Below are 14,723 nucleotides of genomic sequence, written 5' to 3'. Positions count from 1 at the left end.
ATTTTGGTTAATTATATCAATTTTTTTATATCAATTTGATGCTTGATGCTTGAAACTTTATTTTAGTTATTTATATCAAAGTTTTTTATTTATTATATTACATAGATTATACACAATCAAATGTGTTTATTTTTATTTATTTATTTATTATTTTATTATTATTATTATTATTATTATTATTATTATTATTATTATTATTATTATTATTATTATTATTTAACACCCTTCGAGTACAACCGGTTTGTTATACCGGTATGTACATGATATAAATATAATTATTAAGCAATCAAGTAAACATACAATTTTGACATTACATTTGCAGGTATTGTTTAAGTCAATTTTAAAGACCTTCCAAGTTAATTTATTAAATTAAAAATTGTCTTGTAATTTTGATTGGATTAGTTGAAACAACAAGTTGCAAAAGTAACCTCTGTTATTTAAATTTGATTCAATTAGAATTACAAAAGACGTAGTGTGTAATTTTTTTTATGCGAACTATTATGGTCGGTCAAAAGAAAGGCACAGTTTAGCCAGAAATTTGCATACCTGTTATGGTAAATATGTAGTAATTGTCAAGTTTATCCATATGACTAATGATTGATGTTAAAGACATTCATTATTTGATAGGACTTATTACTAATGTTTGATCATTACGTGAGAGTACCGCTTACAGTTAAATCTTGCAATCAAAGATTGAGAATTGATGGTGTTTTGGGGTATCTTGTCTAGGTCCTATTAAATTTGCATATAAAGAATATAATGCATGTCTATATGGTTATTTAGCATGCCTATTAATATTATTGTATGTTTGTTGTTCTTTTCAATGGATCAAGTTACTGCTACTGCCGCTCCAAATTTTGTTGCTTATATTAACTTTATCTCTATGCTGAGCGGGATGAACTTTAAGTCTTGGAAAGAATCTATGGAGATCGTTCTTGGATGCAAGGATTTAGACTTATGTTTGAGGGAGGAGCGTCCTACCTCCACTACTGAGAATCCAAATGAAACTAAAATAGAAAAATGGGACTGATCTAACCAAATGTGCCTCATGATGATCAAAAAATCCATACCTGAAATGATTAGGGGCTTGATTGTTGAGAGTTAAAGTGCCAAGAAGTTCCTTGAAACTGTGGAACAATTCTTTGCTAAAAATGATAAGGCTGAGACAAGTAGTACCTTGTCCAAACCCATTTCAATGGTCTATAATGGCAAAGGGAACATAAGGGAGTACATCATGGAGATGTCCAATCTCGCATCAAAAATCAGGGCATTAAAGATAGAACTTCCTGAGGATTTGATTGTGCACTTGGTTTTGATCTTCCTCCCGACACACTTTGGGAAATTCAAAGTGAGTTACAATACTCAGAAGGACAAATGGTCTCTCAATGAGCTCATATCTCACTGTGTGCAGGAGGAAGAGAGGCTAAAGAAAGATAAGACTAAAAGTGCTCACTTGCTACCAGTTCTCGGAATAAAAGGAAGAAACCTATGAGAATTTTTTTTCAAAATAAGAAGGCAAAGGAACAACCTAAGGAGACCACTTACTTCTTTTGCAAAAAGGCTGGACACATGAAGAAGGAGTGTTCCAAGTATGTTGCATGGCGTGAAAAGAAGGGTAATTTTCTCACTTTTGTTTGTTCTGAAATTAATTTAGTTTCTGTGCCTAAGGATACTTGGTGGGTAGATTTTGGTGCTACTACCATATTAGTATGTCAATGCAGGGTTGTCTGTGGAGCCGTCCACCAAAGGATGATGAAAGATTCATCTATGTGGGTGATGACAATAAAGTTGCAGTAGAGGCTATAGAGACTTTTAGATTATTATTAAAGACCAGTTTTCATTTGGATTTGATTGAGACTTTTGTTGCACCGTCTATTAAACGAAATCTAATTTATATTTCTATTTTGGACAAATCAGGTTATACTTGTTCGTTTGGAAATAATAAATTTAGTCTCTCATATGATTCAAATGTTGTTGGTTACGGTTCTTTGAATTATAATCTTTATATGATTAATATTAAATGTCCTTATAACAAAATAATGCAAATAGAGTCACATGATACAAAACTAAAATTAAATGAGAATTCCGTCACTTTATGGCATAAGCGATTAGGAGATATATCCAAACAAAGAATTCAGAGGCTTATGTCAGACGGTATTCTTAGATCCCTTGATTTGTTGGACTTTCAAGTATGCATTCAATGTATCAAAGGTAAGCAAACAAACAAGAGGAATTTCCATGCTGAGAGAGCTAAGGATGTCTTAGAACTAATTCATACCGATATATGTGTTCATTTCCCTACAGGTTCTAGGAGTGGACAACTGTACTTTATTACATTCATAGATGATTACTCGAGGTATGGATACTTGTATTTGATTAATGAGAAATCTCAATCTTTGGACGTGTTCAAGTCATTCAAAGCTGAAGTCGAACTTCAACTTGGAAAGAAAATAAAAGTTGTGGTGGGGAATACTATGGTCGATATGATGGGTCAAGGGAACAACGTCCAAGGCCCTTTGCATTTTTCCTCAATGAGTGTGGAATTGTTCCTCAATAGATAATGCCGGGAAAAAAACAACTTGAATGGAGTTGTAGAATGACGAAACTAGACTCTTAAGGACATGGTAAGGAGTATGATTAGTCATTCTTCACTTTCAGAGTCATTTTGGGGAGAAGAATTAAAGAACATAGTTTATATCCTTAATAGAGTACCTAGTAAAGTAGTATCTAAAACCCCTTATGAGCCATGGCCTGGGAAAAAGCCTAGCATTAGACACCTACACATTTGGGGATGTCCAACTAAAGTGAGGCCTTATAAGCCTCATGAAGGTTAGTTGGATGCAAGGACAATTAACTGTTATTTTATTGAATACGTTGAACGCTCTTACGGGTACATGTTTTACAATCCCATCACTAGAACAATTTTTGAAACGGGAAATGCAAGATTCCTTGAGGATGTAGAGTTTGGAGGGGAGAGGAAGCATAAGGAGTGTTGTCTTTGATGAAGAAATTGTTTCTCACAATGATCAAGTCTTTGTACCTATCTTTGTTCCATAAATAGATCCTGAAATAAACAATGATGTTATTCCTAACATCCCTTGAGAACAAGACAATACTGAGTTTCTTCCCCAAGCACCACCTATAGTTCAAACTCAGCAACTTCAAGATCCACCATTAAGAAGATCCACTAGAGAGAGAAAGAGTGCAATTTCAGATGATTATGTTGTATTTCTTCAGGAACGTGAGGATGGGATTGGTTTGATTGAGGAAGATCCTATCAACTTTAGTCAAGTTATGCGGAGTCCAAACTCTCTTAAGTGGGTTGATGCTATGAAGGATGCGATGAAGTCGATCACTGACAATGATGTCTGGGATTTTGTTAAATTACCTGAAGGAAAGAAGCCCATTGGTTGCAAATGGATATTTAAAACCAAAAGGGATTCAAAGGGTACCATTGAGAGATATAAAGCTCGTCTTGTCGCGAAAGGCTTTACTTAAAAGGAAGGAATTGATTATAAAGAGACTTTTTCTCCGGTTTCTTCGAAAGACTCTCTTAGGATCATGATGGCATTGGTAGCTCATTTTGATTTAGAGTTGCATCAGATGGATGCAAAGACCGCGTTTCTAAATGGAAACATTGAAGAGACAATATATATGGTGTAACCATAAAACTTTATATCAGGAGACCCAAAGTCTATGGTTTGCAAACTCAAGAAATCCATGTATGGGGTTAAACAGGCTTCCCGTCAATGGTATTACAAATTTCATCAAGTAATATCTCATTTGGTTTTGAGGGTAATCCTGTTGATAATTGTGTATACCAAAAGTTCAGTGGGAGTAAATTTGTTTTCTTGGTACTATATGTAGATGATATCCTTTTGGCAAGCAACAACATAGGCTAATTGCACGAAACCAAGAGATTTCTCACAAATAAATTTGAGATGAAAGATCTTGGGGACGCCTCCTTTGTCTTAGGAATTCAAATACTTAGAGACCGTTCTCGAGGTATTTTAGGATTGCCACAAAGGAGCTATATTGACACAGTTATGGATAGATTCTCCATGAAAGATAGTAAACCAGGAGACACATATGTTGCTAAAGTAGACAAGTTTTGTCTCAAACAGTGCCCCACTACGGATCTTGAAAAGGAAGAGATGCATAAGGTTCCATATGCTTCAGTTGTGGGAAGTCTTATGTATGCTCAAGTTTGCACCCGTCCCGACTTAGCATTTATCGTAAGAGTTCTTAACAGATATCTAAGCAACCCTGGTATGCAGCACTAGATAGCAGTAAAATGTGTAATACGCTACCTGAAGAGAACAAAAGACTTCGTGCTCACTTATCGGAAGTCATATAAATTTGAGAACATTGAGTATTCTGACTCAGATTTTGTAGGATGCCCGGATAGCAGACATTCCACGTCTGATTACATCTTTCTCTTGGTTTGAGGAGTCGCCTCGTGGAAATCTTCCAAACAGACTTTAGTGGCTCCCTCCACCATGGCAACAGAGTTTGTGGCTTGCTTTGAGGCATCAAATCATGCAATATGGTTGTGGAACTTTGTCACAAGCCTACGCATTATTATGAGCATTGAAAGGCCCTTGAAGATTTATTGTGACAATAGTACAGTTGTGCTCAACTCCAACAACAATATGAGTTCTACAAAATCAAAATTTATTGATATCAAGTATCTTATTGTAAAAGAAAGAGTTCTAGAGAAGCAAATTTTGATAGAACATATAAGGATATATTTAATGCTAGCTGACCCACTAACCAAAGGTTTGACACCTAAGGCTTTTCATAGGCATGTTGTTCACATGGGTCTTGGTTTTGAGATTGCCTTTGATTAGTGGGAGTTTTTTCCTTTTTTTTTTATGTTTTATATTTTGGTTTTGTTTTGGTACAAACTTTATGTTATTTTTAATTTTCTGCAGAAATAAAAACTTATGAGGTACTATTGTTATAACAATATCAAGTTTTTTGTTATGTGCAAATATTGTAATTTTGAAATGCACCTAAGGAATTTCAGTTTGATCTCACTAAATACTCCAGTAGGACCAGTTGGAAATATGCATGATTTAGAGATCAGATTGCATGAAATTTCCATGTCACTCATCAATATCGATCTATGTCATCAAGTATGTCAATGTGGTGGTCGTCGAGGTTCTGTCACGTTATACGTTAGTGACGAGAGTTGTGATGGTCTCATTACTGAAATATGAGATGGACCAGATTGTAAAGTTGAAATCTAAGGATAAATATCATTCGGATGCGCACTAAAGAACTATGATATAATTATTAAAATATATTCCTCAAGTGAGAGATTGTTGGAATATTTTTATATATATTATTTTAATATCATAATGATTATTATATGGACATAGATATATTTTAATTATATTAGATATGTTATCAATTAAGTGCCTTAAATAATTAAGTGATCAAATAGAGTTAAAATACTGATTAGATTTCATTTAGAAATTATTTAATTAATTAAATAATTGAGTATGAACTCACTACAACAAACAAGACCTTAGACAGCGCTTTTTTTAGCCTTAGACAGCGCTTTAAAGCGCTGTCTAAACCTCCGCTGCTAAAGGTTTAGACAGCGCTTTTTTAAATCTTAAAAGCGCTGTCTAAGCCCCCCCCCCCCCCCCCCCCCCCCCCCCCCCCCCCTTAGACAGCGCTTTGGCCAAAAGCGCTTTATAAGACCCTCTTATTTTAAATTTTTTAGGTATACCTTAGACAGCGCTTTTGAAAAGCGCTGTCTAAGCCCCACCCCTTAGACAGCGCTTTGGCCAAAAGCGCTTTCTAAGACCCTCCTATTTTAATTTTTTTAGGTATACCTTAGACAGCGCTTTTCAAAAAGCGCTGTCTAAGCCCCCCCCCCCCCCCCCCCCCCTTAGACAGCGCTTTTGCCTAAAGCGCTTTCTAATCCCCCCTTAGACAGCGCTTTTTACAAAAGCGCTGTCTAAGGTATACGAAAATTTTTGAAGCTTTTGTTTTAAACCACATTTTTTCCAGGTTTATAAACCAGAATTTCTACCTGTTTTCAACCAGATTTTGACAGACAATTATCACATTTTATATATGCCATTTTGGCCTTTTTTCTACCAATTTTTGGCTAACAAATATATATATATATACCAATTCAAACCAATTTTGCCTTAAATGTATCAAAATATATACAAATTTATGTACACATTTACAAGTCATAACATATACTACAAATGTACACATTAATTACACAAATTTATGAACAAACATTGAGCTTTATCATGAATTGACACCACTCCTCTTTGATTTCGTCCACTTGATCCTTTGTATAAAATGCACACTTGAATTCATCAAAGTACTACATAATAATATAACATATTTTGAATTAATTCCAACTATTTAATTATATGAGATATGTGTAAATATAAAAATAACTCATAAGTTAGAAATACATACATCGGTGGGAATCTTTAATCGGCCCAAAGCAAGAGTATCTCGCATAAACCTCAACATGAAATACCCGCAATCTATTTGATTACGTTGTTGAGGACACTACATATGAAAAAAAAAATATGGATTATAAATCCTAAGTTTCAGAAAATTCACAAACCAGTCAGCAAATTCAAACAGTAACAAGTAGTCGTATTTAATAACAACTTGTATACCTTATGGGGCCTGTCAGTTCCTGGAATTCTAGGCTCCCTCGCAAGGACCAAGAAATGGGTAACATTTTCATCATCATCCTATAAAGATAGCAAAAAACACCTCAACTTTAATCTTGACTTAGACCAGCAAACTCAGATATGGTTTAGCAACTCAATCTTCCAAAACGTTATTACCTGAATTCCTTCAGCAAGAATGTCCAGGCCGTATATTTCTGCAGCTCGGGAACTTGCAATGGCTCCGGTGTGTCTTACACAATTTATGGCCACTGTCTGTCAACAAAATCTCAATAGTTATGACGCGCCACTCTACAAACTAGTCCATATGTACTTTCACACAGAGAAAATTCTTAATATACCTTAGCAGCAACGGCAGTATCCTGGTCACGAACTTTATCAACGCCTAAATCGTTCAGCACCGTCCTACATTGAGCAAGAGCCTGCATATGAAAAGTTCGGTTATTCATAGTCAATATGTAAGCATATTCTAGAGATACAGTTTGCAGTATCAGGAGTCTGCACAAATCATAAATGACGACATTGTTTAGATAAGCCAATAGATTCCATTGAAAATACGTTTGATGCAATCTGATAAATTGTATTAAACAAAAGTCATTGCAGATTTTAAAGCATATCTATTATTCAGCGTGTTTGAATAGGAAACATAATGTATCATTTCATTCATTACAAGATTGTACATGATAACCAACCAACCTGAGGATGACTCACAACACTGACGAGTTCCTCCATTGTCACACCGGGCAATCCTAAGAGACAGTGGTTAGCACGCAGCTGCACCTCTCCGACAATATTCAACTTATGTTGAAGAAGTAAGTCATAATTGCGATGGATGCTTCCATCCGCAGAATTTTCAATTGGTAAAACCGCTTTATCAACCAACCACAGTTCAACTGCCTAGAGAAAAAATATGAATATATCAATACAGCAGTTATAATTCAGAAACTAAAGCGTCAAGCAAGTCATAAATTGAATAATGGAACCTTAAATGCAGCTTTGTAATCGTCACATGGCACAGTCTCACAATTTGGATACGCTTTCAAAGCTGCATCCTCACTGTATGCTCCCGGCACTCCCTATATCGAACAAATGATTCGTCAGTAGCACAACAAACAATGTCATGTCATGGATAGTTCAGCTGAATAGTAAATACAAACGCTTGCTTACGCACGATACCTGATAAGCCACGCGCACCTTTGATCCATCACTTGCAGAAGACGAATCATCAATTGACGTTAATGGCTCTGCAACAATTATACGATTTACATCATCATGCTACGGAAAACCAAAAATCATAAATTTCAACTAGAGATATATAAGTTCACAGTTGATAATCAATGATGATATTATAGATCAAAGAGATAGAAAATGAATAACAACTCACTGGGAAGCATGTTGATGTCTATGTGAAAGCCCTTGGAGTGATTCTGATAAGCAGAATGAAGGAATGGCTTTTGATCTTCAACAGGAATGATAGCTCTCTGATGACAGAACTTGCAGATTCAGAAAACAAAGGAATCGGATTCGAAGAATGAGCCTCAAGCACAGCCAACAACTTGTAATAATCACTCAACTCATTCTGCAAAGCAGAACAAAAAGCTTGGCCAACAGTTCCCACATCTTCAGTCTGAAAACGACCCAAACTCTACACTATGTACCCAATAACCTTCTTAAACAAAACCCCTAACTCACAAAGCCTATAAACCATACCCGTAGTTCCCCTAGAAACCCTAATTGAATCCAACAAAACGTAACAGTTATTCTCATTATCAAATTTCACATACTTACCATCAACTCCTTGACAAGCATAAAGCACATCAGTCACCATAGCCTCTTCCGTCACATCGTTTTCTTCCTTAACCAATTTCACATACTCATGAAACGCAATGTCGCGGCGATTATTAGGATCCTTAGCAAGAACAACAACACCGTCGCTCCATCCCTTATTTTCAATACGGCGTGGACCAACGTTGTTATCGGAGATAGTTAAATTCGGAAGAAAAACGGAAGCATCGAGTTGAGATTTAACGGCGGTTTTACGATCTTGAGAAATGATATTGAAGAGATGAAGTAGGGCCCACTTGTTATCAACATCGGCGGCTTTGGAAACGAATTTGGTATATAGGTCAGCGAATGATAAGGCTTCAGAGAATCTACCTTCGGTGGCGAGACGACGTTTGATGGATTCGGCGATGGCGGCGGCATCGGGGGTTATGGAGGGAGTGAGGTGGCTGGAGAGAATGCGGTGGGCGTAACGGAGGGAGTTTTGGAAGTGAGAGGAGGTAGGGTTTAAGGGTGGGGAATTTGGGGGAAGGTTTTGAGAAAGTAGATGGTGGACGAGAGCTTTTACTAGATCTGGAAGCTTTTGTTGTTCTTCTTCGTCGTCCATTGTTGCCGGCGAGATGCGAAACGGTGTCGTACTGAGAGTGGTTTTTTTTCTTTCTGTATTTGATTTTTTGGGGACGGAGAGAATGGTGTTTGGGTGAGTGATTGAGTGATTTTTTTTTAATTTTTTGGTGGGCGCGGAAATGATTTCTTTTTTTGGGTTAATAGTGGAAATAAATGATTGTTTCAAGTGTTTGTTGCTTGAATATGCAACTATGGATGACACGAGTTATTAGTTGTAAATTACTCCTAACTTTTTTTTTTAATTGAAAGACTTTAAACAGCGCTTTCTCAAAAGCGCTGACTAAGGTCTATATTTAAAAGCGCTTTCTAAAAGCGCTCTCTAAGGGGGGGTCTTAGACAACGCTTTCTAAAAGCGCTGTCTAAGACCCCCCCTTAGACAGCGCTTTCATTATTTTTTTAGAACATTTTCCGTGTTTTATTTTTATTTTAATCTTAGACAGCGCTTTCTTTTAAAAGCGCTGTCTAAGATGTGCTGTTAAAAAACCTTTTTGGCGTAGTGACTCAAATATGAGTGAATATCAGGATAACCCATTTGAGAATAATAGGAACCTTAATTGACCATCGCACTTATATATTGGCTATGGTTCCAATACACCGTACATAAGTAAATTATCTCTTCTCCCCATCCGAAGAGAATTCGAGACATAAGAAGTAGCGGGTGAGGAAGAATCACAAAAGTCATCAACTTTTGGGTTGTAGGATTATCGTTTAAGGGATTTTTCTCAATAGATCCAAGTATTTTATAATTCATTTATCGATCATTTAATTTTATACATGTTTGATTTCCACGCCTAAATTATATATTATAATTTCTTGAGCATGAATGTTTTGATTAATCGTTATTAATCTTATTCCAATATAATTTTCTTAGGTAATCTTTTGAGATTGAGAGATCTGTTAGTTTTTTCTTTTAGTGATTCATTCACAACTCAAATGTGGGACCACTTCTATAGTTTGGGATGGGTATCAGGAATTGGTGGCATTATCAACATCAAAGTCTATGATGATTTCATTCTCAAACCTCAATATCATCATTGTCAAACCTCAACAACTGATACACATGTGGGCTTCTGGTATTCTTTATTTTCTTCTAATTTTGGAATTTATTTTTATATTTTTTTCTTTAATTATCATTTTATTTTTCAGATTCATTGATATACAAATTTAAAACAGTGAAACAAAATATGTAAAGTGCACATGAAGTGAATGACAGAAGTTTAATACTGATTCTTCTCTGATTCTTTTATATGGTCAATTAATTACAATCACCAAATGATTAAAAATGTTTGAATTTAATTATTACTATCTTAAGTGTGGCTGGTTGTGCTTTCATTCAAGGTCACATGCAACAATGCACAATTCATTCAATAGATAGCTTACTATTAACACTGCTTTCAATTTATCCTTGTCTATTCACTTTATCCATTTTTCTCATTTACCAAAAGGAAATCAAAGTCTTAGCTTTTCTTCCAAGACTATGCACGCAAAGTTGGTACTGGTCAGTTATACGGTGTATATTTTTATGTTTAAGAACAATTTTAAAATGTGTGTTTTTCTTCTACAACAATTTGTTTTGGGATTTGAGTATAGACAGTTCTTAACTTCGATGTTTCAATGTACATGGAGACACTTAAAGTTGGAAACAAAGGCTATGGTGCTGAGAATGTGGTGGTTACTTATTGCAAGGGAATGAAAGATACAGTTGAGTGGCCAAAACTTTGAATTGTTCTTGAAAGATTTTAACATTCATTGATGTTAATTATAGACTTTTCATGAAGTTTCTCATCATAATGAAATTGAGAGAAAAACTTTAGAAGTTGAGAGAAAATAGGATGAATGAATCTATCTCATTGATCGAAGAGAGTTAATTATATGATGTGTATATATATATATATATATATATATATAGAAGTTAGTTTCTAACAAACTTTAACTAAATAACTAGAATTTGTAACTATTTCTCTAATGTGTAAATTTCCTCTATATTTGGTGTACATTTAGCAATGGTGGACTCGTTAACTTGTAATGCAAGTTATTTGTCTTCAGGTATAATATCCTACCTTAAACTTAGCATAGGAGATATCAAACATGTTAAGCTTGGATATGAATGAGTGAAAGCTCTTAGGTGGTAAAGAATTGGTAAAAGAATCCACAAGTTGGCCTTGAGACTTGACATAAAGTAGTTTGAGCAAACCTTGTAATATCTTTTCTCTCACAACATGGTAATCATTTTCTAATTGTTTTGTGTGTTCATGGAAAACTGGATTTGTAGTCACTACGCCAAATAAGGGAAAAGAGGGCGCTTATTTTGGCCTATAACAGCGCTTTTAAGCGCCCTCTAATCTGGCGCTGGCATAGGTAAAGACAGCGCTTTGTTCTCCTGGAGAAAGCGCTGTCTAAAGTGGCCATATTATAGTGCGCTTTAAGAAAAAAGCGCCCTCTGGAGTGGTCCATACAGGGACACCTTAGAGGGCGCTTTCTGGAAAAAGCGCCCTCTAAAGTTGTCAGTGTAAAGTGTTTAGAGGGCGCTTTCAGGAAAAAGCGCCCTCTAAAGTTGTCATTGTAAAATGTTTAGAGGGCGCTTTCAGGAAAAAGCGCCCTCTAAAGTTGTCAATGTAAAGTGTTTAGAGGGCGCTTTCAGGAAAAAGCGCCCTCTAAAGTTGTCAATGTAAAGTGTTTAGAGGGCGCTTTCAGGAAAAAGCGCCCTCTAAAGTTGTCAATGTAAAGTGTTTAGAGGGCGCTTTCAGGAAAAAGCGCCCTCTAAAGTGTTAGTTATTTTAAAAAAATTTGTTTGAAAAACAGTGGATATATATTTAATTGGTAACCTGTTCGCATGCTGCAAAAGTGTAAAATTCATATTGATTTCATCCTTTAATCCAATGTTATACACCATTAATCCATTGATATATACAACATGAATCCATTTATATACAACATTAATCCTCCATATATACAACATTAATATATGATTCTTTGATCAACAATATACAACAACATATTCTCAAAGTACTACAATTAAGAGAATAAAACATAGCAACCAACACCCAGTGACCACTGTATCCAAAAGCTGTCTAGTAGTTCTAACCAATACTAAACAAAAACGCCCATCCACCCATGGTGGCAAACATGTTCTGTATATCCAAAAGTTGTCTAGTAGTTCTATCGCACATCCATACAAAATAAGGCTCAACCAAAACAACAGATGGCAGCATAAGTAGTCCCCTGCAAAAAGAACACGTCCAAATGCAAATAACACAGAACTGTCAAAAGGCGATTGAGCAACAAATAGTAAACAATGGCATAAAGTTAAATGACATAGCTAATATTACCTGAATTCCTGCATGGCTGTTAAGGTAAAAATCAAATTCCCTAGGGTGACAAATGCCGGTGTCTACCACGGTTCCTTTGACAATTTAGAACAACAAAATCAGCAAAAAGTGATAAATTCAAATGATAATATATACCAGCTGCGTTGAGAAATATATTGAAAAAACCTGGCATAATATTTCCACTTCTATCGGTCTCTTTGGGGTTGACAGGAAAGAGACGGGTGTGATGTCTCTTTTGGACCACTACAAAAGTAACTTTAGGTAGATACCCATCCTCTATTGAGACATAAGCCTGATGAAAAAAAATTAAAAATTAAACGCAGAGAATTTAGTGGTGTATTATATGAACGACAAAGTAACAAGAAATCAACTTTGAGAAGTCCTAAATTCTGCCTACAATACAGGGCTGCAAAGTTGATGCAACAAAAAACATATAACAATATATGGTAAGTACCTGTATCTCCGACCATATTTTTTCTTTGCCAACCTTCAAGTCCGGACTTCTCCAATTATCACATGTAATCAGAATATGTTGTCGAACAAGGAAACCAATGTAACTTGCCAACATTGAACCCTTATCTTTTGAAGATAGAATTGATATATGTTTAGATGGACATGTTCCATTGTCGTAGAGGGATACTTTCAAATATCCAGCATCATCATCTACGCGAATGAGGCTAGACGATAATAGAGCATCTCCATCTAAACAAATATCAATTGATACTTTCGAGCATCCCTTGCCCCTTGCACGAATGATTGACTTCATAATAACCATTTTACCTGTAAAAAAGAAAACAATTAAAATCAGATGACAAATGTAAAAACAATTAAAATCATAAAAGTCATTTTACCTGTAATAAAGAAAACAATTAAAATCATTTGACCTGTACCTTTTTCACTAAGTTCTCTTTCTTTTCTTGGTTGGAATATGTTCTACATGTCTCTTAACAACACGGACGGTTGGATTGATCCAAATACCCTCATTATGATCATTTCTAATATATGAATCATTTGATATATTATTCTCATCTTGATCATTTCTGGTAAACGATTCAATCTCAACATCAATATCACCTTGATCTCTAGTGTTTTCATCAATTACTTTGTTGGAAAAAAGAACTATAGACCATTTCGTACTTTTCAGATCATTGACATAGAACACTTGTCTAGCTTGAGAGGCTAGAATAAAAGACTCATCTTTGTATCCCACCCTATTAAGATCCACTTGCAAAAATCCTGACTTATCCATTCGAATGCCGTTATTATTTTCAACCCACTTGCAACCAAATATAGGAATCTGAAACTTCTCATAATCAAACACCCAAATGCGCTCGATAACACCAAAATACGACAGATTTGCAAATTTGGGGTTTAAGTCCTTCACACTTGATATGTGCATTGCTTCAGCTACCACGGTGACACCACTATTCTGCATAGTACTTTTATCATCTTGTTCTTTGGTATAAAATGTGTATCCATTAATCGTGTATGCGCTATAAGAAAAAACATGGAAACTTGGACCATATGCTAAGCATCTCAACCTTTCTGTTATTGAAGCGGGATCTGAATAATACTTTGAATAAATATGATCCTTAAACCAAGGTATAAAACATCGATTGTGCTCTCGTACTATCCAATTTTCATTTCTATTGGAATTTAAACCTCGGAGAACATCCTTGTGAATTTCAACATACGGCTCAACCTCATTCTCATTGTGCAGAACATACAAATGCACTTGATCCCGTTCGACCCTTGATACTGCCACGATTTTATTTCCAATTAGATTTTTTCCTTCTTTCTTTTCGACAAGCTGAGACTTGGGGAGTCCGATTGACTGAACATTAGACAAATATTCAGTACAAAACTCAATCGCTTCTTCAACAATGTATCTTTCAACCATACAACCTTCTGGTCGACTTCGGTTCTTCACGTACCCTTTTAATATTTTCATATAACGTTCAACAGGGTACATCCATCTCATATAAGCTGGTCCACACAATTGTGTCTCTTTCACAAGATGAACAACTAGATGTACCATTATGTCAAAAAATGATGGAGGAAAAAACATTTCAAGCTCACACAAAGTAATAACGATTTCTTTTTGCAACATTGGTAAGATCGCAGGATTGATCACCTTACTGCAAATTGACTTGAAGAAAGAACACAACTTAGTTATAGAGCTTCTTACTTTTTCTGGAAGAATAGAACGTATACCTATTGGGAGAAAATGTTCCATTATAACATGGCAATCATGGGTCTTTAAACTCTTTAACTTGAGGTCTTTCATAGACATAAGTCTTCTAATATC

General features: G+C 35.4%; 1 protein-coding gene across 1 annotated transcript; it reads right to left on the bottom strand.

Moving 5' to 3' along the window:
- Nucleotides 1–6,574: 6,574 nt before the first annotated feature.
- Nucleotides 6,575–8,821, bottom strand: LOC127113797 (arogenate dehydratase/prephenate dehydratase 1, chloroplastic). Its single transcript, XM_051046507.1, has 9 exons — nucleotides 8,466–8,821; nucleotides 8,062–8,158; nucleotides 7,854–7,921; nucleotides 7,661–7,753; nucleotides 7,374–7,574; nucleotides 7,019–7,099; nucleotides 6,837–6,932; nucleotides 6,663–6,740; nucleotides 6,575–6,583 (listed from the first exon to the last, which is right to left on the bottom strand). Exons 1-9 carry the CDS (start codon nucleotides 8,493–8,495, stop codon nucleotides 6,575–6,577), a joined length of 753 nt encoding a protein of 250 aa, XP_050902464.1. The 5' UTR covers nucleotides 8,496–8,821.
- Nucleotides 8,822–14,723: the final 5,902 nt, after the last annotated feature.

Source organism: Lathyrus oleraceus, chromosome 1, assembly GCF_024323335.1.
Source record: "Lathyrus oleraceus cultivar Zhongwan6 chromosome 1, CAAS_Psat_ZW6_1.0, whole genome shotgun sequence".
Classification (NCBI taxonomy): domain Eukaryota; kingdom Viridiplantae; phylum Streptophyta; class Magnoliopsida; order Fabales; family Fabaceae; genus Lathyrus; species Lathyrus oleraceus.
This window is presented reverse-complemented; position numbering and strand designations above follow the sequence as displayed.

Coding starts and splice junctions, on each gene's coding strand:
- LOC127113797 (XM_051046507.1), bottom strand. CDS start 8,495: ATGTGCTTTATGCTTGTCAAGGAGTTGATG. Junction 8,159..8,465: donor TGCTTGTCAAGGAGTTGATG/GTAAGTATGTGA, acceptor TTCTGTCATCAG/AGAGCTATCATTCCTGTTGA. Junction 7,100..7,373: donor GTGTTGTGAGTCATCCTCAG/GTTGGTTGGTTA, acceptor TTTCATATGCAG/GCTCTTGCTCAATGTAGGAC.